At 52.5% G+C, this 22,779-nt stretch overlaps 1 protein-coding gene across 5 annotated transcripts in view; it reads left to right on the top strand.

Annotated features, from left to right (window-relative positions):
- ETS1 (ETS proto-oncogene 1, transcription factor) overlaps nucleotides 1-13,580 on the top strand; it is a 75,376-nt gene extending 61,796 nt beyond the window's left edge. For 4 of the 5 annotated variants that reach the window (XM_075723183.1, XM_075723186.1, XM_075723187.1 and 1 more), the window contains 3 exons: nucleotides 2,459-2,719; nucleotides 12,622-12,740; nucleotides 13,320-13,580. In XM_075723183.1, coding sequence (XP_075579298.1) covers nucleotides 2,459-2,719; nucleotides 12,622-12,740; nucleotides 13,320-13,535 — 596 coding nt within the window. In that variant the 3' untranslated portion in view covers nucleotides 13,536-13,580. The remainder of the gene's footprint in view (nucleotides 1-2,458; nucleotides 2,720-12,621; nucleotides 12,741-13,319) is intronic. The other variant, XM_075723185.1, reaches the window with a different exon arrangement.
- Nucleotides 13,581-22,779: the final 9,199 nt, after the last annotated feature.

Below are 22,779 nucleotides of genomic sequence, written 5' to 3'. Positions count from 1 at the left end.
TATTCAGGCATGCTTTTGCAATTGTACCTTGAGCCTGTTCTCACTGGCAAGCTAAAAAGGCTCCAGGGGAGGGAAGGAAGAGCCCCTAACTCAGCACTGGGGACCAAGGGCCCCTGGTGTTAGCAAACACGTTAACATACTGATTGCAATTAAAGAAATGCAACAGGCCACGGCCACGCTTAACACTAACGCTACATTTCAGCCATGTAGAAGGGCCTTTGCGTGGCATTAATCCTCCCAGAGTGGTGTAAAGAAGCCTTGACACAAAGCAAGAGCCCAGCTTATTTATATTTACGTACATCTTTACCTTCCACTGTATTAAAAGGTTGGTCTGTTGCGAAGTCAAGCGCTTCAGCTGTGGGAAATTCAGGGTGAAGGTTTTCCAGACAGTTTCCTTTTGTCTTTCTTTGTGTTGGCTTTAAGAGTTAATTTTGTGGTTCCACAGGAGTTGTTTCACTCTGCCTTATCAGTGAGGACGTCTGGTTGGAAAGTGTAGCTGCCAAACTCCTAACAAGTTTCTCCTGCGTAGGTGCAAGGCACGATTTTTCCAAAGGCTCATGTTTAGGTCACCTTTAGGTGAATTTTCAATGAAATGACCCAAGTCACATCTCCGACACTGTGGTGGTTCATCGGACAGATTTTTAGTGCCTTGTCTAAACGAGCTTGTGCCGCAGGACTTCTCAGGGAAGTGGTTATGCCAGTTAATGAACATGCACAAAGCGGTGTTAAGTTTCCCCTTGCAGGATTCAGGAAGTGATTGAAGTGTATTCTGTGAAATTCTCAAAAAAACTAAAAGCAAAAAATAAAATGAGTTTGAAGCGTGGATATTACCAGCAGAATCAAGCCAATGGATCCAAACTTCAGATGATTCTGGGCCAGCAATCAGGGCAGAGCCCATCGTAGTTGAGTCTTTTCGCAGCAAGTGCTCTTCAAACTACAATACAACAAATATTTGTGGGAGCATGCCAGCATCCTTCCACGTTCCTGGTCCCCTGTGATTTACTATCTGGGCCCAAGCTGTGGGTAGCTCTGCCAATGGAAATTTCTCCAGGAGTTCTTGCACAATCCCAGCAGCTGTTTTTAGCCCAGTTTGGGAAATTAGTGAACTTGAATGATCCTGTTACGCTCTTAGTTTGTCAGTAAAGATGTTGAGCAATCGGCAGCGTACAGGAGATCAGAGAGAGCAATTTCGGTTTGTTCTTTGGATCCTTTTTTAGCTCTCTGTTTTAAGTACAGAGGGTATACTTATGCTGTCTCTAGTGGGTGTAAAGCAGCATAGCGCTGCTGAGGATCTGGCCTCTCGTGTTCTGGTCTTTACTAAAAATACCCCAGAGAGTAGCCTTGATACAACCCAGCTGTGCTCACCTTACCAGAACTGGAAAAATAGCTGTTTGAGCTCTCAGCCTTTTGCTCTCCTCCTCCATCAAATCTGCTGCCGTTTGGGGATTTGGAGGTGGAAGCTGGTTGTAACATATGGCAATAAAAGGCTGCTGTATAGTTTTGCAGGAAACATCAAAAGTAAAGAAGCTGGGAGTCCAGTGCCCTTGAATATGCCTGAGCAGTGTTTATACAGGGCTGGCAGATACAATATGGGACTTACTGGAGACCCATATCTTTCAGCAGCAAGAGCAAGAGGTCTTGGAGTGTGCGTGTTTAGGCACCTGAACTGAGCCTTGAATATCTGCCTAAAGGGGATTCTTTCTCTGCCGTCGCCTTTTTGAAACAGAGGACAAGTTCCAGTTAGCCCCAGGCATTGGTCTTGAGTAGAGAGTCAGGACTTTGGGTTTTCCCCCTGACTCTCTGCCTTGCTCTACAGCCTGAACTTCTCCGGGGCTCAGATAGCCCTGCTCTGAATTACGAATGTAAAAGTATCCCAGTTTCAGGCCGCACTTCTGAGTTTGTTTGGAGATGAGGTGTAGTGGGACAGCATCATTTGCCTGGTTGCCTTCTGCCTGCTCAGCGGGCAGGCAAAGCATCCTTAGAATCATAGAATCATCGAATCGTTTAGGTTGGAAAAGACCTTTAAGATCATCCAGTCCAACCATTAACCTCACACTACCAAGTCCACCACTAAGCCAGTTAAGGGGAGAGTCGTAATTATTTCATGTTTCCTGGGTTGGTGGCTGGATTATTTTTTAATGAAAGTAAAACTAGGAATCACTAAGGTTGGAAAGGATCTCGAAGATCATCAGTCCAACCATCAACACAACACCACTAAACCATGTCCCCACGTGCCACCTCTGCCCATTTTTTGAACACCTCCAGGGATGGGGACTCCACCACCTCTCTGGGCAGCCTGACCCACTCTTTCCGTGAAGAAATTTTTCCTAATATCCAATCTAAACCTCCCCTGACGGAACTTGAGGCCATTTCCTCTCGCATCTTTCTCCTGGCTGCGGCAAGCTAGAGCATCCCCGTGCTGGCCAGGCACATCTCACATGCCCTTCCTTCTCGCCAGGTAAGCTGGGCGGCCAGGACTCCTTCGAGAGCATAGAGAGCTACGACAGCTGTGACCGGCTGACGCAGTCCTGGAGCAGCCAGTCCTCCTTCCAGAGCCTGCAGCGCGTCCCCTCCTACGACAGCTTTGACTCGGAGGACTACCCCGCCGCCCTGCCCAACCACAAGCCCAAGGGCACCTTCAAGGACTATGTTCGCGATCGGGCCGATATGAACAAGGACAAGCCTGTCATTCCTGCTGCTGCCCTTGCTGGCTACACAGGTAGGGTCATGCTCCTCAGGAAACCGCCTCTCTGCTGAGCGTCTTGGCTAGAGCCTCTCCATCAGTGGAGGGCAGAGCCTCCGGGGTCTCTGGGTTGCCCAATGTCTGCGTCGCTGGCTCAGTGGTCTGTGAGTGAGGGGTTTTGGGGTGCCCCTGGGGCAGCCACGTGCCTGCAGGCACACCTGAGAGCCCCCCAAGGCTGCATGTCCTTCAAGCGTGGGCACTCCAGACCCCATGGAGGATGTAGGAGCTGGCTGAGTGCAGGGCATTTGATGCCTTGTGTTTTCATTTACGCCTGGATGCCTCCTGCTCGGGTCTGGTAGGAACTGGTATCTGGTTTGTATTGCTGACTACACAAGATAGTAGAGAGCCCTCGTTTCCCCCTCCAACAATTTTATGCAACGTGCTGGCCACTTGCATGTGGTTTCCTATCTCGGGCAGGAGCGGCTGCATTTCTGGCGTTGCTGTGTGTCACGTGAAATGATCTTCTCCCCTTTTGGCATGGAGGAAGCATTTGGTTTTGCTCTTTACCTTCGTGCGAGGCAGGGATGGGATGGTGCCAAAGCAGACCCAAACATTTTCCATTCCCTGCACTGGGAGAGATGAGAAGGTGATAGGCCACGGAAACTTCAGCTTTTTATATGACAGCCCTCCAGCAATCTGGCATCTCCATGGAGAGAAACCTGGTGGGATGGGGCTTCCAGCTAAAATTGAGATAATGCTTTCCAGTCCTTCTGTGCCATGCCTTTTCCCTGTACTATAAGTAAAACTCGCAGGGTAGCCTCCTGCCAGTTCCCCTTTCCCTCGTACGTACTGATCTCTCCTGCCCCAGCTGCTAGCAGCTGTGGCCCGGAGGAGCCAAGCGGTGGAAATAGTTTGTGCAGATAAAGATCATCAAAAGGTTCAGAGCAGATCCCGAGGTGCGACTGTCCCTGAAATCTCCTCCCACGCACAGCTCATCTTAGGGCTGATATCTAGTTTTTTGTGAGGGGGGGAGAGGTGCAGAGGGGAAGAGAGGTGGAGAGATAATTTTAGGAGCTATGTGTAAAAAAGGAAGTGGTTTGTTGCTATAGCTTTAGTTAGAAAGAAAGCTCAGCCCTGCCTGCTGAATGAGCTTGTTTCGACCAAGTCTATGCAAAATAAAAGTGTGCTCTGCTATTCCTGAATGGTTTTTGACTGGGGGATGTGGTGGGGAGAGGCATGAGCGGTAGGAGGGGCCGTGCCCTGGGACACCGTCCTCCGCCACACCACGGAAGTTGATGTTCCTAAGAAAAGAGACCAGTGAGCACAACTTGCAGTTTTTATTCCTATTTTCTCCTGATAACGCCTTTCACTATGGCCCGTGGAAGTGTTTTGGGTACCCAGGGCCTGGTCAGGACCGTTGGCTGCTTTTTAACAGCTGGGGAAACTGAGGCACGGAGGCACTGGCAAAACTAGGAGCTTTATTTTCCAAGCTGGACGTTTCCCTCCACGTTTGCTGTAGCTCATGGAAAAGAGCCGCCCCCGTAGAGAGGCGGTGTTCCCAGCTCCCTCCGTGAGCGAGGAGCCGAAGTCGGGGGCTGGATCCTGTGCTTTGCCAAGGAGTATTAGCACCCCAAAGAGTTTGCTTGGACTCGTGCCACCAGGAAGGGGAGACTTCGGTTAATGCAATGCCAGAGCACACTTCCAAACACTTTGCGCTGCATAACATTTTCCCTTGCTTCATTTCAAACCCCGTTTTGAGCTGGGAAGATAATCCCTTGGCCCAGGCATTTCGGTGTGATCAATAAGTGAGAGCGCCTGATTTTTTTTTTTTTTTTTTTTTTTGCATTGCTTCACTTGAGAGACTTTAAATGGGGAGATGAAAATCAGAGGTTTCCAGAATCAGCGGTCACTTGGAAATCCTTAGGCTGGAGCACTGCATGCTTGCTCCGGAGGCTGCTAAGCAGTAATTCTGTCCTCAAACCGCCACAGCCTGCATTTACTGTTGGGAACGATCTTTGGACAGATGATCTTTGCAGGCATGTGACTCCAGAGATGTCCTCTGTCCCTTTTTAAAGCCTACTGACCTGTCAGCACCTTAACGTTTTCTGTGCAAAGGGAGCCCTGCATGGGTGCAAAGCGAAGCCAGGTTGCTGCAAAAGAAGGTCACAGCAAGAGCAAGTGAGAACATGTTGCATTACGAACTGTAGGAGAACTGCGCACTTTCAAAACTGTTTCGTTTTAGTGTATTTCTGAAAAAAAAAAAAAAAAAACAAAACCCAACCAAAACCCAGGCTGGCCGCTGAGAAGTGCTGGACCTCTTTCTTGGGCCAGCTGAGCAAGGAGTGTGGGGACTCTCAGGCAGAACTCCTAGGTCCTTCTTTTTTTTTGCTTTGCTTTACATTACTTTTACTTTACGCGGGGGGAGGAAGTGCTGTGTAGCAGCTTAGAGCAGAGGAACTTAAAAGTCTGGGCTCTGTTTGCAGCTCTGGTGAGGAGGTGGAGCCTCCAAAAGAGCAGAGCAGGGGATTACCAGCCCAGGGTCGCAAAGCAGCCGGGACCCCTGCTTTCCCTTTCTCACGCAGATGATGCCTTGAGCACACGTCCAACACCGCTCACCAGCCAGGGGAGCACCCAAGAGACAGGCCAGGGTGTGCGCTTTTTAGGGCTGGAAGGTTGAAGCCTGGGAGATCGCGTCCTTCATCTCCAGGGCTCTCTGGGTTGACTTTAAGAACTTGACAGTATTGTTCAGGTTTTGTTACCGGGGGCCTGTTTTGCCAGTGGCCCAGGGAGGTGGCACGATGCTTTATCGCAGCCGCGGCAGATCTCTGATGGTATCTGCCCTAGGAGGTGCATGCTTTGGCGAGAAGGTGCATTTTGGCGGAAGCTCCATTTGCGTTTGATGTGTTCTTCACCCAGCTCGCGAGCAGCTTTTCAGAGCCGCGTTATCTGCCCCCACATCTTGACCTAATTTAACAAGTTGCCATGGTTGCTCAGATGGAGGTTGATGCAATTTTCTTATCTTTTTTTGAAGGAGAAATGTAACTGCTCAGGAGTTGGTGAACTTCAGTTTCCATAGCTGCAGGGAGGGCCGCCTCTGGACACCTCTGCTTTTGGGGCCACCTCTCTCAAAGCTTGGCCAGCTTGAGTTTTACAGGGGGCCAGATTTTTTTTTTTTTTGACACGACCTAGGAAACGGAGACAGAACGCATCTGTTTAAATTTAGGCAAGCGGTGCGTCAGGATGCATCTTCTCTGCAGGCAGATGTGCTAAAGCTCACGTTGGCTTAGCTGAGCTCAGTTTAAGCTCCCTGGGTCGTGCAGTGTTTGGTGTGGGCGGGCGGCTCGTGCTAGGTGCACGCTTGCACACGGGCACAGATCCCTCCGTACCTGAGCCCAGCTGGGCTAAATCGAGCTCAGCTTTGCCTCCGTGCCGCCTGCAGCCCTGCCTGGGGCTGTGCCGTCGCTGGATCCTGCAAGCTGCTGCCTCCGACGGGTACCACGGCCACCCAGCATCCTTTGTGAGAGCTGCTGCCCCATGGATAAATGCGGACGGTCTGTAGCAGAGAAGCGCGCAGCCCATGCGGAGGGCAGGTGGTGTGGGTCTGACCGCACTGGGCTTTGGCCTTTCTGCCCTATATTTATTTTTCCACTGCTCTGACCTACTTGTGCTGCTGCCCTCTTGCTGGTGCAGGTTCAGTGGAGGCTCAGACCCTCTCTCTGCCCCTGAGGTTGGCAATAGCCACTCAGGGCTGAATTGTTTTCAGCTTTTCTTGAGCGCTCCAAAGCACCTGCAGGGGTTTACAGCCAAGATGTGGTGTTTGTTTGCTTTGTGGCAAGTAGGACCTCAGCAGTGTCTGTGCAGGCCGGGGCTTTCCACCTCGCAGTGTTGTCTTGTCACACCAGAGCTGTGATGTTCCAAGCTGCCGCTTCACATAGCTGAACAGACAGAGCAGAGCGATTCCCCTCGTGTTTGAGACGCGAAAGGAGGAAAGGAAGATGAAGCGAGTGCACACCAAACCTTGATCCCTCATCTGCAAGGCTGGTTTTGCATCCGTGATACTGTCCTTTCTTATGGACCTGGTTAGGAAGTTGCTGATGGCCTTTATAGACAATCTCAGCACCTAAAGAGTTAATGCCCCCTTCCCAGCTAATATCACACACGGCCTGAGCGTCTCTCTTATCAACGGATTGCTGCTATCTTCATTATCGTGCTGCCCTAAAAGAAGACAGAAAGTAGCGCAGGGAATAGCCACCTCTGCAGATGCTATCTTGCCTGAGCGCCCAGGAGCGCTTCTATCTACCAAACCGTTTTGCCCGGGCCAGATCCAGCCCTGATCCTCGCTGTCAGCATTTGCAGTACCGTGCCAATAGGGCCCAAATTTGCCTGCTAAACCCATCTGCCCTGTCCAAATTGTCTGGGGTGCAGAGCCTGAAGCCTTTGACAAGCCTCTGTTTCTGCGCGATGCTTATCTGTGACGCAGAAGTGAAAGCACGCAGCTGCTGTTTTGCAAGAAAGTCAAGTCGGTGCCAAAGAAAGTGGGTCTCTTTCAAGAGAGCTTGTGTGCTGCTTCCCCTCTTCTTCTTGTTTGCCTGTGCTGCTGGCCTGAGGCTTCCACCAGTGAGCTCCCCGGACGTGCTGTGGTCATTGGCATCCAAAAATCTGCCAGCAGCTGCCTTCCCAGTCCCTCTCCCACCGTGGTCCGGGCGTTCTTGACATCCAGAGTCTGTACAGTAGCTTTCCTAGAAACATCAGCATCTTTCCTGCCTGCTTGCACACACTTCTGGAGAAATGTGCCCGTACGGGCATCCGTAGCCACTTGTATCGTGGGTTAGGGGAATCTGGAGATGCAGTCTGCTGCCCCAGCAATCAGCAGCAGAACAACAACACCTCCAGCCCCCGTGCGATGCAGGGGTTGTTTTTAGCTCGCTTGTTCTGGTCATACCCTTTACCTGCCCTTGCAGGGGGACTTCAAATGTGACCAGCCAGGGGCTCCTGCCCGCTTTCTGCCTCCAGTGCAGAGCCTGCATGGGCTCAGCAGCCCTTTTCGCCTCTGCAAGTGGGGAGCTCAAGGGTGGGGCTCAGGCCTGGTTCAGTGGTTCCTACTCCACCTGCCAGACATGTGCAAATGACAGTGAAATCAGCCCCACGCAACGCTGCCCGACCGTGACGGCAGCTCAGCTCTCACCAGAGCTGCTGCAGCCACCAGCAGCGGTTTCTCAGCAGGCTGGAGGTGATGGCAAAGCAGCAAGCGTGGCTTGGTCCCCTCCTTCGAGCAACGAGCTGGAGCGTTGCACGGCAGCTCTTGGCCTGCAGGACCACCTTCAGGGGGAGATGTGAAGTTCACGAAACCCCCTCTGCTTTGCCAGATGCCTCAGGAGTGAGACCAGTCCTCCCAGCACGTTCTTCCTCGAAACAGAGATGCATCAGGAAAGCCGAACTGGCTTAGAGTGGCCCGCCTGGCCGCTCTCCTGCCTGTAAGCATGGCCAAAAGCCTGTGGCTCCCCAAAGAAGGTGCTTTCTGGGTCCTTCCCTGCTTTCTTCACGCCTGCTTTTTGGAGAGGCTCCCATCCCAGCTCCACCGCTGCCCTCCCACCCATGCAGAGCTGGCACTTCGCGGTGGCGTGACTACCTGCGTCAGTCTGGGCAAGAGCTGGGGAGGAGGCGGGTGGGCTTGGTCTAACGCAGGGGTGATGGGGATGAGCTTTGCCATCCCCGTCCCCAGCGTAGCAGGGGGGCATTGGGGACCTCCAGCACCACAGTGTCATCGAAGGGGACTCGGGAAGGGTGGGCACGTGAGCAAGGCGAAGGCTGTTTTGGAGACGTTGCTATGCCCAATTGTTTTGTTGGGTTGGAACCACAAACCACAGAGCGAAAAGCATAGGTGCGCCGCTTTTTTTTTTTTCAGTAGGGTTTTTTTTTCTTCTTTTCTTGTTGTTTGAAAGAAGGAAAACAAAACAGAGGTCGTTGAGAGGGGTGGGGGTGTGAAACCGTCTCAAGAGAGAGTGGGGATGACGTGTTTTGGGCTGTGCCTTCGCGGGTACGGCGCGGGTGCCTGTCTGCCCCAGCCGGGTGGTACCACCATCGCTGCGCCAGTGAAAGTGCCTGTTGTGCATATTTTGGTTTCAAACCCCTCCAGAGCCGCTGGGTAGGAAGGTGGTAGGGGACCTGCAGTCCCAACCGAGGGAGGGTGGCACAGGAATGGCGGTGGCACCGACCCCTTTGCTCTGGGGACACCCATGGCTGCCACGGGAGGACTGGTGCCGAGGAGGCACCGCGCAACCAGCGGTTCCCGCTGTAGCAGCTGGCCGTTATCCGGCTTAAGAGGCATATTTTCCCCCTGACGCGAGAGAATTCCTGCGGTGTGACACTCCCCGCTGAAGGACCCCGTTCAGTGCCACCAGGGCCAGACAGGGCCCCCATTGTGGCCCCGGCGGGCGGGCGAGCCCCTCCGGCGGGCACTATTCTTAGCAGCCTCCACGGGTGCCGGAGGTCGTGGCGGGGCGGGAGGACATCCCACCACCCTCTTGAGTCCTCGCCTTGTCTTTTGTGGAGCAGGGGCTGCCCCTGTTCCCCAGCCAGGGCTGGGCTTGCTCTGGGAAGCCCCTGGGAGGCAAGACCAGTGCTATAAAAGGTGTCTTGTGTCCCTCCACCCCACGCTTGGGGCTGCATCCAAAAAAAAGCTGCAAGAACACTCCAGCGGTGGTTGTTTTTGGAGATAACCAAGGCAACAGGTCGTGTGGTGGGCTACACCCGCCGAGCTACGCCGGCCTTGGGGTAGTCGGTACGGCTGTGCGTGCTTGTACCATGAAGTGATGCGGACCAGGCGTCGCAGTGGGGATTTCCAGCCCCGGCTGGGGATGAGCAGAAGGATTGAAGCAGAAGTGATGGAAAACGGGCTCTGCTCCCAGCTCCTGCGGGGGTGGTGGTTTGGGGTGCAGAGACAAGCCTGGCAGCTTCACGCTTGCCCTGATGGCTTTAGGGGCATGACGTCGGGGGGGTGGCATCTCTGCACAAGCCAAGGGTCACCTTGAAATCCTTTTAGGCACTGGAAAAAATAACTCCCTGCTCCTTGCTGGTCTGCAGAGTGGGCAAAAGAAGCTCATTTCTGAAGATAGCCCTCCCAGCACTAATTGCAGCTCTACTGGCCCACCACATGATGCATGGACCTCCAGCACCTCTTCCCCGATCATTTCGCCTTCCTACCCTGCCACCTCCCCAGGAGCTGTTTTCGGGCACGCAGGCTCGGGCATGTGCCGGGGTTTGGTTCCTGCCACCTCGTGCATCGCCCGCCTCGCTGACATTTCGGAGTCGTGCCCCAGCGGCAGCAGCACATCTGCAGGGCCTCCGCTGCCTTCGCCTCTGGCAGGGCGTGTGTTTATAGGAGCTGAGACATGCCTGCGAGCCCTGCAGTAAACACATTCTTGACATAATTGCTTGTCCAACACAGAGGCATTTGGGGTTTTACGCGTGTCCCGCAGGCAGCTCGGAATAGACCTTGGGAATCCCTGTTCCAAGGATGACACCGCTTCCTTCAAAATCCCAAAATACCCAGCAGAGCGGCACCCGGCGCAGCGGCAGGAGCCCTACCTCGCTTGCTGGAGAGAGGGTGAGAAATTGCTGGGTTTCCCGACACCTCTCCATGCCAGCTGGCAGCCGGGCCACGAGCACCAAGCGTGAACTGCGCCGGCTGCTTGGCTCGGGGTTAAAGACACTTGAACCTTGAAAGTCTCCCACAAAGCCAGGGTGGCCCAGGGGTTGCTTACCCAAAAACCTGGTGCCTAGGTGATGGGTTTCCATCCGTCTTATTTTGAGGAAGGAATAAAAAAAAACCCGCGTGTTCTTTGGTTGGGCAGGAGAGAAATCAATGCGAGGTGATGAACGTGGTGTTGCTTCAGTCTTGACTCCTAGGACTGTTTCTCTGATAACCTGATTTGGGTGTTGGATGCTCTCTGGACGTGTGTAGAGAATTGGTGCAAAGTCAGACAGGCCAAGAGAAACCGGCCCCGCGTGAATTCACCTGCACTTCCCCGCGGAGGACCTCAGGCAGCTGAAATAAGCTTTTTCCCCAGTGTTTTCTCTGTATTTAAAGTTGGCTGCTATAAATAGGTCTAAGCTTTGAGATGCGGTGGCATGTCAGGCCAGGGTTTTGGCTCTTCCCTTTCGGATGAGAGGCGAAGGCGTCATCTGAATTTCCTCCCTCATTTTGGCGCCGATAACCCAACTCCATCCCTACCGGAGAGCGTGGTCGCGAAGTCAACGTCTTGGCAGGCTCCTGCCGAGAAGGACGGGCTGGAGCCTTTCCCCGCTGAGCGTCGTCTTCCCACTTACAAGCAGAGAGATGCTGCGAGCTCCCGGCTTTGTCCTGCCCGTGGCTGTGCGATAACCCTCAGGCCTTGGCAGAGGCCTGCAAAACCCTGGAGCAGTTCCTTAGGGATAACAGAAGGGAAACAATTTGGGGAGGGCTGGACGGGGCACAGCGATTCCCCTGTCCCGGAGCCAGCTCTCTCATTTCCTCCTCCCCAGCAGTTTGTCTGCTTTTGAGTCATTTTAAACCTTGTGGAAAAGGGGGAACAGCCCTCTCTTCCCTCCGCGGGTTATCCCGCAGCCACAGCTCTGACAGCCTTCATTGTCAGTCGTGGAAATAGGCTGTTCTCCATTCCTTTTTCTGAGTGCGTAACTCTTTTTTTCCCTGCTTGAAGCTTGTGCTCATTGCTGTCAGCAGGCGGGTTTACCCCAGCCTGCCGTCCTAATCCAGCCTGTGCAATTCTTCTGGTGATAAATCATTTCCTCTAACCTCCGGCTCTGTTTATTATTATTATTGTCATTCCTATTAGTAGTGATATATTCTAAGCTGCATTTAAAACATGGCAAAATCTCTCCCGAAACACGTTGCCCAGAGCTAAGCGCAGTGTTTTGGGTGCGGCCGCATTTGGAAGTTGCTCATCAAAGAGATTTTGGCTTGAGGGCTTCTCCTCTACCTTTGATTGGGACACAAGCGCAGAGAAGAGAGAAGGATTTCGAAATTGCTCACGTACACCATTAATCCAGCCAAAACCAGGCTGCGAAGCCGCAGGCTCTCAGCGGGGTGCACTGGGTGCTGCAGGTTAGACGTGTCGGGCTCAGGACCCTGATGCAAATTGCTGTGGGCCAAAATTAGCGCCCAGGGGAGCGATGGAGACCGCGGCGTTGTAAGGAGAAGCTGAATGTACGTGGCGTGGGATGCTGCGCGCCGCCTCGTGCCTCTCCAGCTGGATTAGGGGAGCCAGCAGCCGCAGGGAGGTTTGCTTATGGCTCTGCGAAGACCGTGCCAAGACCCCGATGGGGAGATCCACCGGTCCTGAGCTGGTGACATCTGTCTGCCAAGCCAGCCAGCCCCTGTCTTCCCCGCGCTCCAGCAGCCCGCTGAGCTCTGCGAGCCGGCGGAGCCCATTCCTGCAGCAACACGCCCTGGAAAGGGGCCAAATAATTTTCATACCTGGGTCCCCCCTTATCTCGGTAAACAGCAACGGAGCAAAGAGTCAAGGTCGGGAAGCGAGAGTCTGCCGGAGTTCATGCGATGGCCAGGAGCTTTTTGGCACGGAGAAAACGGTGGTGCTCTTGTGCCAAGACAATGACTCCTTGCAGTTTGGATGCCAGAAAAATAATCCTATTTATGTAACGCGACGTGAAGCATTCCAGTGCATGAATATTCAGCCCTTACTGCAAATAGGAAGCTCATTTACCTGCAGGATTTAACTCTCAAGCTGTTGTCTCAGCCCCGATCTTGCCCTGTGGCTGCTGACGGGTTTTTTTTGATTGTAGAAGGTTTTATTTTTTTTTCAGTGAGCACTGTTTGCATGTGATTCCCCGCCCCCCCCCCCCCCCCCCCCCCGCCCCTGGGATGGAAGAGGCTGTGCTTTTCCTGGCATTAATGTCTCATGTTTCCTTTGTCTTTCTAGGCAGTGGACCCATCCAACTGTGGCAATTCCTGCTGGAACTGCTCACTGACAAGTCCTGTCAGTCCTTCATCAGCTGGACGGGCGATGGCTGGGAATTCAAACTTTCCGACCCAGACGAGGTAGAGTGACTGGGAATTAAGTGCACAGCCCAAACGCCGCTGAAATATCAGTGTGGATAACCCTCCCCTCCTCCCTTCAGGGCGGAGACTTGGGCAGTCACGTCGTTCTGGTCTTGGGTGTGTGTAGGGAAGAACAATGAATTAGAGCCCAGCTGAAAACTTGTTAAAAACGGGGCTGCAGTAATACCTAGGAAGCAGTAATTTGTGCCCAAAGTTGGTGTGAAGTAGCTGAAACACCGTAGGGAGGGGCGTATTGGCAAAACTCTTCAGGTAGGATGTGTACAGTTGAGGGCTTCCCACTGATTTTGGGGAACAGATGGGACATTCGTTCCCTTCCCTGACTTCTGTGTCCTCACAGAGTCCTCTGCAATGTTCTGCCGTTGCATGGAGGTTGCTTTTCCCAAACTTTAATGCTTGTGACCCGTCCGTGCCCATCTTAAAGATGAGGAAAGTCCTCTCCCTTCCCTCATGTCCAGCACTGCTGCTTGCCGATGGCTGCCCAACCCAGCCAGAAACACTCTTCCTTCCCTTCCCAGCGACGCGCATTCCCCCCTTTGACTCTTCCCACCCCTCTCCCAGGTGGCCAGGCGATGGGGCAAGAGGAAAAACAAACCCAAGATGAACTACGAGAAGCTGAGCCGTGGCTTGCGCTACTACTACGACAAGAACATCATCCACAAGACGGCGGGGAAACGCTACGTCTACCGTTTCGTCTGCGACCTGCAGAGCCTGCTGGGCTACACGCCCGAGGAGCTCCACGCCATGCTGGACGTCAAGCCCGATGCCGATGAGTGAAGATGGCCGGCCGGGGCGGAGGATCACCCTGTGTCGTTTTGGAGAGTCGATGGGACTTTTGCTGTTGGTTCCTTTTTTTTTTTTTTCTGTTATTTTTGTTGTTCGTAATTTTTTTTTTTTTAAAGATTTGATGCTTTGAGGATGTTGGGAGAGAGGGTGGTGGAAGAGGCAAACTTTTGGCTGAAACCTAAAAAGTTTGGTTCGGAGAAGGATGGGCTTTTTTTTTTTTTCCTGAAAGCTCCAAGACAGGCTTTTTTGGGGTGAAACTCTGAGTTTTAAGAAAGCCAGAAAAATGTAGCTCTCTTAAAAAAACAAACAAACCCCTCCCCATCCCTTGCTGTTTAGAAAAAATATTATCAAATGGATCCCTTCGGTTTTTGTGTTATTCGCACACAAACTGACAGTTCAGGAGATGACAGTGTTCCCGAGGATTTGAGGATTTTAAACTTTTTTTGGGGGGTGGGGAGGGAAAATCAAAGTGGGTGAATATTCCTGCTTTGGGGAGGGGCAATATAGGAAAAAACCAAGAACTGTTTGTCGTTCTTGTTACATCACCTTTCTGTCAGTTGTCTTCTTTTCTACAAAAGACAGAATTTTTGCGAGGAGGGATCAAGACTCTTTTTTTTTTTTTTTTTAATTTTCTAAAGTTTTATTTTATTAAATTTTGTGCCAGTATTTTTTTTTAAATAGTCTTAAGCTCTAAGATGGTCTCAGTATTGCAATATTGTGTGTGTCTGTTTCTGTTATGCCAGCAGAGAGTTTTATCACAGTGAGGAAAAAGGAAAAAAAAAAAAAAAAAAAAACCGAATTAGTTTATGTAGACCCCACTGGAGAAGCGTAGCACTACGATTTGGCATCTCCGAATCGTATGTGAAGGAAAATTAACTCCGAACTGGCTCCTGGTGATGCTGGCTGGGTGTGCCGCTCTTGCTTCCAGTCCCACACGCTTTGCTCCGCCGTTCGCTGATAAAGCTGGTTGAAATATCCGCCTTTTTTTTGTTGTTACGAAAGGGCCTTTTTGTACCGCTGTGTTTTGTGCGTGAAACCTATCAGGATTTGCAGGGAAAACGTCTTTTTGAGTTTTCCAAATCACTTTTTTACTCAAGGAACACTTTGGTGCTTTCAGAAAATTTGGGGGGTTTTTTGTTTTTGTTTTTTTTTTTTTCTGGAGGGGAAAGGGGAGAGATTCCCATGTTCTGAATGTGATAAATGGAAAATATAGAAGTTGATTGGGGGAAAAAAAAGAATAATCAGGAAAAAGTTGAAAAACCAAAGGGAAATGTTCTTTCCTTCCTGTTTCGACCGGCTCTATCTTTATTGCTGTATGTCTTAACCAGCCTGGGCACACACAGAAAGGAAATTGTCCTTGCAAATGGGTTCTTTACTGCTCTTTGTAAGCTTGATCCTGCAAACCCTGTCAGGGTGTGATTAACATGAAGCATACGACCGGTGATGGCGGGGTAAACGAGAGGTCTCGTGTGCTTGCCCGAGACGGTTGCGGGATCGGTGCCGGGGGGAGCTGCTCCGTCTGTCCTCCAAACCTTTTGCAGCGGGGTTTGCGTTCAGAGGCATAAATCCTGCTGGCACCGAGCGCTTCCCGGGATGCTCTGAGCAGATCCAGGCTGACAACCGCCTTTGGGCTGGGCTGGGTGTGAGTTGGAGGATCAGGCAGTGAGCGTTTTCATATCCAGATATGACCCCGAAGCCGGATCCGTACGGATCCGACTGCCAAAATGGGGTCTTTTCGCCCCTGAGACCCACTGGGCGTTTTCTTTTTAAAGACAGTATTACACGTTTGAACCAAAAGTACCTTCTTTTTGTGTTGTTCGTCTGTCCGTCTGTGTGTTTTAGGTAGTTGTGTTCGTTACAGAGGCACTGTGAGATGGTAGCGGGGGGCGAAGCGGGGAGAGGCTTTCCAGAGATGCTCGCTGGGTGATGCCTGCTTGATCCAGGCTGATACATCGGGTCGGCAGGACAGGACTGTGCGTGCAAAGAGCTGAAATATTCGGGCACGTAACCCCCCTGCGCAGGGACGACGTTGGATGGGGAGCTCGACCCTGGGGCAAGGTGATGCTCAGAGGTGCTGGGCTCTCCTCTGCTTCCTCCGGAGCTGGGGGCACCTAGCACCTCTGTATCCCCGGTTGGTCATTTTGGGGTGAGTCAGCCCCAAAACCGCTGCGTGCTTTAAAAAAGTGATGGTGGAGGGGAAATGAATGGGCCCAGCGGGAGCTCCAGCCAAGGGGGATGGAAGCAGATGGTGGTTTTGGTAAGGGAGGTTGGTAGTTACGCTGTTAGCTCATGGGGCTGGGGCTGTGCATCATCCTGCTGAGCATACGGAAATAAAAGGGTGGGATGGATGGAAAGGAAGGAAAATGAGATGGAAGGAAGGTGAAGGAGCATGCAGCAAAGGAGGAGAGGGACGCTGCCTGCTGGGAGGTTAAACTTCAGCTCGTCTCCTCAGGTGGACAGGGCGGATGGGAGAAAGCAGCTTGGCCAGCTGGAGAGAGGAAAGGAAAACGTAGATATCGTGGACAAGGTCCCCCCACTGGCGAGGTAGCGGGGCAGAGCTCCACTGCAGAGCCAAGGCTCGCCGCAGCCGCTGAGCAGGCTGAAAAGGGTGTCGAGCAAGGTGCGACGGCACAGAAATGTGCCGGGGAGGAGCAGCTAAAGAGCATCCCAACAGGACACACCGTCTGCGTTGGATTTTCAGCAGTCGGGTGGGTTTTTTAGGTGTTCGGGGTTGCTGTCTTGCATGCAGCTGCAAAGTGCCCTTAGCTCACCTTCACCGGCCACTTTGGGCATTGCTTTGAAAAATCCCCCTTACACCCTTATAAAGGGTGCTGCCAGGAGGCCAGGCACCCCGTCACGACATGTCTCCTGCTTTGCTCGGTTGCTCCACTGCAGCTGAAGTGCCTTTTTCGAGCAGAAAACAGGGATGACATTTCCCTCCGACGGAAGGAACCGCAGGTTTGGGTACCAGCCCCATCCTTCTGCCAGGCTAAATCCCTCGTCCTCTCCACCGTGCTTATTTTTTCCAGGTTTCCAAGGCAAACCTCTGCGTGCCCAGTGATTTTGGGGAGATGGTTTAAAGGTTAGAAAGGGCAAGTCGTTGGAAAGCAGCTCTGTTTTTTTGGAAGTAGCCCCTGGCTGGAGCTTCTCCATCGTTTCTCCCAGCCATTCGCCATCCCAGCTCGCAGCCTGTGTGCTGCAAGTGCAGCAGGAAAAGGGCAGTACAGCCCTAGGGACGTCAGGTTCATCATTTTCTATTTTCCTTTGCTTTTTATTCCCATTTTAGAGACCATCCCAGAGAGGGCTGTGCGCTGTTTATACACTGGAAATTTGCAGATTTGTTTTTGTTTCCTTTATTTTTTTTTTTCTTTCTGCTTTTTAATTGCCTTTTGGCGAGGGATGTGCTGAACCAGATGTGCTGGAACCCAAACCCTCTGACCTCCTACTCTTCGAGGCCATGAAAATTTGGTTAAGCCACACACACGTGCTGGACCAGAAGGATGGGTTTGAGAGGGATGACGGAGATCTGCCGGGGATGGGACTCGCTCCTGTGCTGGTTTCTCTGCATGGGGGTGAGCTTCACCCTCGGCAGACACACGTGGCTTTTGGAAATGGGGTAATTTTGTCTTGTTTTGGAATGTCTCAGGTGTGTTTGGTAATTTTGGGATGTTTTCTGTGTTCTGCTCGTGATCTGCTGTTCTCCACGCAGGGGCCTGTCCCCTTCACCTCCCCAGCAAAGCCTGAACCCTACCCTGGGAGCTCAGCTCTCGCAAGCAGCTTTCCAGGGCCTCGGCAATCGATATTTGGGACCTCAGTAAAAAGGAAAAAAAAAAAAAACAAACCACCAAACTGATGAAAAAAGCAAGCACTTTTTCTGCTGCCTGTCCCTCTCCATCTCTGTGTGTAGGATGACCGTAACCCATGGACACTCGTGTGTGTGCAAGCGTAGACCCATTTTATTTCCACGCTACCACCGTCCCGCTCCCAGCGTGACCGTTCAGGTGGAGAAATAGCCAAACGGGGCAAGAAATACAAGATACTGTAAGATTTAACCTTCTCGCGTCTTTCCAAACCGACACCTCCTCCAAAAAATTGGTCCCAGTAAGCACCGATAAATTCAGATGCTGCAGGAAACGTCTCCATCTTCTGACTCTTCTTCTTCTGGAGGGGTTTTCTGTGAGGCTTTAGGGCTTGGTTGCTTGTTCCTCGTTAACGTCGCAAAATTTGGATGCCTTGGCGTGCTCTGCTCTCTGGTAGGGTCTATATAACATCCCTGAGCTGTTGTCTACATTCCAAAGAGGTTTAAATAAATGATAAATCTATGTATACATATATGTTATAATGGAATATCTCCAGGAATTAACTGCCTCAGTAAAAAAAAAAAAAAAAAAGGTCTTTGTTTTGTTTTGTTTTGTTTTTACACATGGGATTTTTTTTTTAAGCTGATAAACATAGAGGAAGAAAAAAAAAAGAGATTGTTATATTGTGCTGTTCGACTATTTTCCAACTTGTATTTTCATATAATTTATATTTTTTAAAAGTGGAAAAAAATTTTAAAAGCGAGATTAAAAAAAAGAAAAAGCAGGTGCTTTTTAAAAAAACTGAGCTGAGGTAGCTTAGAGATGTAGCGATGTGTGTGTGTGTCCGTGTGTTGTGTTTCGTTTTGTTTTGGGTTTTTTTTTTTAAAGGATACAAAAAAAAGTCCCTCCTACATTGAATTCTTAAAGAAGGAGGGGATTGGTTTTGTTTTAATTGCTGATGCTGGCACATCATTTTGCTGGAGAGTTTTTTATATACTGTAGCCTTATTTCATATCCTATTTTAAACCATGTGAAATTAAAAGAAGAATAATTCATAACCCTCGGTGTCGGTGTGCTTATTCGTAGCCTTTACTCTTTAAATTTGCGGAGCCAAGTGGAAAAACGACGAACCTTAGAAAACTTGAGAAATCCCATCAACCTTGCTTTTTTTTTTCATTTTTAAAGAGAATTGTGTGGTTATAGGAAATAAGGGGCTGGCTGGCATCGCGGCCTCTGGTCTTGGGGGCTGGAGCCCTGATGCCGCACCCGGCCGGCTGGAGCACGGGTTGTCCTCTCCGGCTCCCCGGAGACCGTCACCACTCCGCATCGCTGTCCCAGGGGCAATTCCAGGGTTTCAAAATGGTCTTTCATCCTGAATCGTCACTGGGAGCTTGGGATATCTGTGGTTTACCACCCCAGATGACTTTTATAGTAGTAGTTTCTTCAGCAGGCTCTTGTGAAGTGGCTGTAGCCAACTCGCAAAGGCCCGTGGCCACCAGCTCGCCCTTGCTGCACAGTGAAGATAGAATCAGAGAATCAGAGAATCATTGAATTGTTCAGGTTGGAAAAGCCCTTTAAGATCACCCAGTCCAACCATTAACCTACACTACCAAGTCCACCACTAAACCAGTTAAGGGGAGAATCATAATTAATTTCATGTTTCCTGCCTGCCTTGGTGGCTGGATTATTTTTTAATGAAAGTAAAACTAGGAAGCATTAAGGTTGGAAAGGAGCTCTAAGATCACCAGTCCAACCATCAACCCAACACCCCCATGCCCACTAAACCATGTCCCCAAGTGCCACCTCTGCCCGTTTGTTGAACCCCTCCAGGGATGGGGACTCCACCACCTCTCTGGGCAGCCTGGTCCAATGCTTGACCACTCCTTCTGTGAAGAAATTTCTCCTGATATCCAATCTAAACCTCCCCTGACACAGCTTGAGGCCATTTCCTCTCATTCTATCGCTGGTTACTTGGGAGAAGAGCCCAGCACCTCCTCCCTGCCCCCTCCTGTCAGGCAGCTGTAGAGAGCGATCAGGTCTCCCCTCAGCCTCCTCTTCTCCAGGCTGAACACCCCCAGCTCCCTCAGCCGCTCCCCACCAGCCCTGTGCTCCAGACCCTGCCCCAGCTCCGTTGCCCTTCTCTGGACACGCTCCAGCAACTCAAGATGCTGCTGGGCGTCTGTTTTCCTCCTTGAGACCTCGGCCTGTGGTCCATCAAGAGGAGAAATCTGCCTCTGGGCTCCTAATGGATCAAATCAGACCACTGTGCTTCAGATCTTTGTAAAACACATGCATTTTTATACACGATGTTTTTCCCCAGTGAGTTTTATGCTGGCTTGGGTATCCCCTCGTCCTCATCAAGCCAGGAGGAAATCTGTGTTCTGCCTAATTGATTGGAGCCCGGTAGCGTGTAGCTCTGGAGGTGCTGGTTCATAAGGCCAGCATCTCGGAGAGGTTCACAGTCCACAAGCTGACGCATATTCATAGGGCGGGTGAATTTGTGTGATGGGACATTCCCAGAGGACAATATCATTGACGCTTGTTTGCTTGAATCAGCATGAAGCAGACTAGACAAAGCGCTCAGAAAAGTGCCGCTTAGATTTGTTGAATACCAAGAAGGGCGGCGGAGTCATCGGCATAAAGAGGATGCAACGGATGAATCCAGGATAAGGAATATTTTTGCTAACTCCATTTATAGTAACTCAGCTTGCAGCCAGGCAGGAAGCAAGATGTCCCGGGGAAGGACTGAAGGACGAGAGGTGGAGAACCGTGATGGTCCTCAGCGCAGCCATAGCGTGGTCCCGGGATGCCTGCGGGACCCCCCTGTATTTTGAAAGCTAAGCCCCGAGCTTAGCTACAGCGGGGGCTGGCAGAGAGGCTGGGGGAGACCCCAAAACGGGGCCATCTCTGGGGACACGGGGCCGGCGAGCACCCAGCCTGCTCCGTCCTTGGCTGGGAGACACGGAGCTCCGGGCAGAAGCGGAGCTTGCCTTCGCCGCCAGCCGAGCCGCCACGGGACCTTGATCTTGCCGGAGCTCTTTTCATCGCAGCTGGAGCGGCTGGGCCAGGCGACGTGGCCTCGTGCTCGGCAGAGCCCGGCCGCCCTGGGTAAATAAACAGCGAGCGCAGCTCCTTTCCCATCCGCCGCTTTCAAGTCTCCGTGCAGCCTTTCCACGCCGGAGGCCTCGTGGTGGAGGAGCAGCAGCTAAAAACCAAAGGGGTGACCGTGCCCCCGGCCTTCATAGACTCATAGAATCATAGAATCGTTGAGGTTGGAAAAGCCCTTTAAGATCATCCAGTCCAACCATTAACCTACACTACCAAGCCCACACTAAACCAGTCAAGGGTAGACCAGACTGAACCATGTCCCCAGTGCCACCTCTGCCCGTTTTTTGAACACTTCCAGGGATGGGGACTCCCCCACATCTCTGGGCAGCCTGTTCCAATGCTTGACCACCCTTTCTGTGAAGAAATTTTTCCTAATTTCCAACCTAAACCTCCCCTGGCACAGCTTGAGCCCATTTCCTCTCGTCCTGTCGCTGACTACTTGGGAGAAGAGCCCAACACCCACCTCACTACACCCTCCTTTCAGGAGCTGCAGAGCGATCAGGTCTCCCCTCAGCCTCCTCTTCTCCAGGCTGAACACCCCCAGCTCTCTCAGCCGCTCCCCACCAGCCCTGTGCTCCAGACCCTGCCCCAGCTCCGCTGCCCGCCTCTGGACACGCTCCAGCACCCCAATGTCCTTCTTGTGCTGAGGGGCCCAAAACTGGACACAGCATTCCAGGTGCGGCCTCAGCAGCGCCGAGCACAGGGGCACAATCACCTCCCTGCTCCTGCTGGCCACACCATTCCTGACACAAGCCAGGATGCTGTTGGCCTTCTTGGCCACCTGGGCACACTGCTGGCTCATGTTCAGCCGCTGTCGACCAACACCCCCAGATCCTTTTCAGCCAGGCAGCTTCCAGCCACTCCTCCCCAAGCCTGCAGCGCTGCATGGGGTTGTTGTGCCCGAAGGTTTTCCCCGCCTCGCAGAAGGGCTGTGCAAGCAGGGGAGCCGGCAGCGTTCCGCAAGCCCTTGCAAAACCTGAGGATGCCGCCGGTCCTTGCAAGCGAGAGGGAAGGAAAGGAATTAAAAGCTGAAGAGGAAGCTGAGCTGCAGGCACCCAGCATCCCTCATCCCCACCCCAGCAATCGCAGATGATCGCTTTAACGCTTGCACTAAAAATACCGGCCAGAGGCCTGGCGGGGGAAGCCCCCGCGCACCTGGGGCACCCGCTAGGGAAATGATGGCCAGCAGTTAACGGCCCCGGCACCGAGCACCCCACCTCCCTGCTCCCCAAAAGGAAGCACCGGGGGCGGCGGCCGAAGCCAATGCTCCCCCCTCGATACCCCTTCCTTGTCCCCGCTCCCGTCCCCTTTTCCCGTGCCGAGGCTCTCTGGGCCAGCACCAGCTGCAAGAACCTGCTTAGGAAATTCGGGACGGCGAAGCGGAGTTTGCAGCCAGAGCTGCAAAAGCCTCACGGCTGCAGCTCTGCACCCCCAAAAGCAACCCCTGGCTGTTGCAGCGACGCACCCTGCAAGCATGCTGTTAATAAAAGCGCATCGAAATGGAGCTTAACGGGAAGGGGGTTGCTGGGAGGGATGAGCTCCCCAGCAGGAAAAGCCTGCGTGGGGAATTGCACCTTTAGGAGGCTTTTGCACGGCTTATTGGCCCCAGGTGCTGTCGTGTGGCTGCTCAGGCGCGTGATTTAAACAAAGCCGGAGCAGCGAGCGGGGTTTTTCCAGACTCTAGCGTATATTTGGCCAGGGATGCACGCATCCAGCAGCGCAGCGGAGCAGCAGGCAGCGTCTCCCATGGGCCGGGGGCTGGTGCCTGCGGGGCGGAGCGGGGTTTTGCACGCTTGAAAGCAGCTGCACGCGCCGAGAGCGAGCTGCCGCTCCTCACTAGAGGCCGGCAAGCAAACGGGTCTTTTTCAGGTTGCTGTCTTGAAATGAGACATCTAAACTGGCGCTTGAGGGAAATAAAGAGATTGAAACAGGAACTGAAATTACTGAAGACTAAACTGAGGGAAGGGCTCTCTAGAAATCTCTGAGATAGAACAAGAGAGGTGGAAGGAGGCGGTGGAAGAGGAGTAAACGTGAACATGGGGGAAGGCAGCAGGCGGACGGAGAGGGAGAGGCGCGAGGAGGCAGGCTGGGCGGCCGCGGCGGCAAGGCGATGAGCTTGGCTCCTTCCCTGGGTGACGCGGGGCACGCACACGCCTGCACCTGCACACGCACATGCATGCACCTGCACCTGCACACGCACACGTGCACGCACATGCAGATGCACGCACGTTGTTCGCGCCTGCGTGCTTGCTGGGGATGACGAGGGCCTTACACCAGAATAACGGGAGGTTTAGGGCTGCTGGAAGGTATTTAGGCGCTTGGGCCCT

This window comes from Pelecanus crispus, chromosome 19, assembly GCF_030463565.1.
Source record: "Pelecanus crispus isolate bPelCri1 chromosome 19, bPelCri1.pri, whole genome shotgun sequence".
NCBI lineage: Eukaryota > Metazoa > Chordata > Aves > Pelecaniformes > Pelecanidae > Pelecanus > Pelecanus crispus.
The sequence above is the reverse complement of the archived record's forward strand: the minus strand, read 5'-3'. Positions and strand labels throughout refer to the sequence as shown.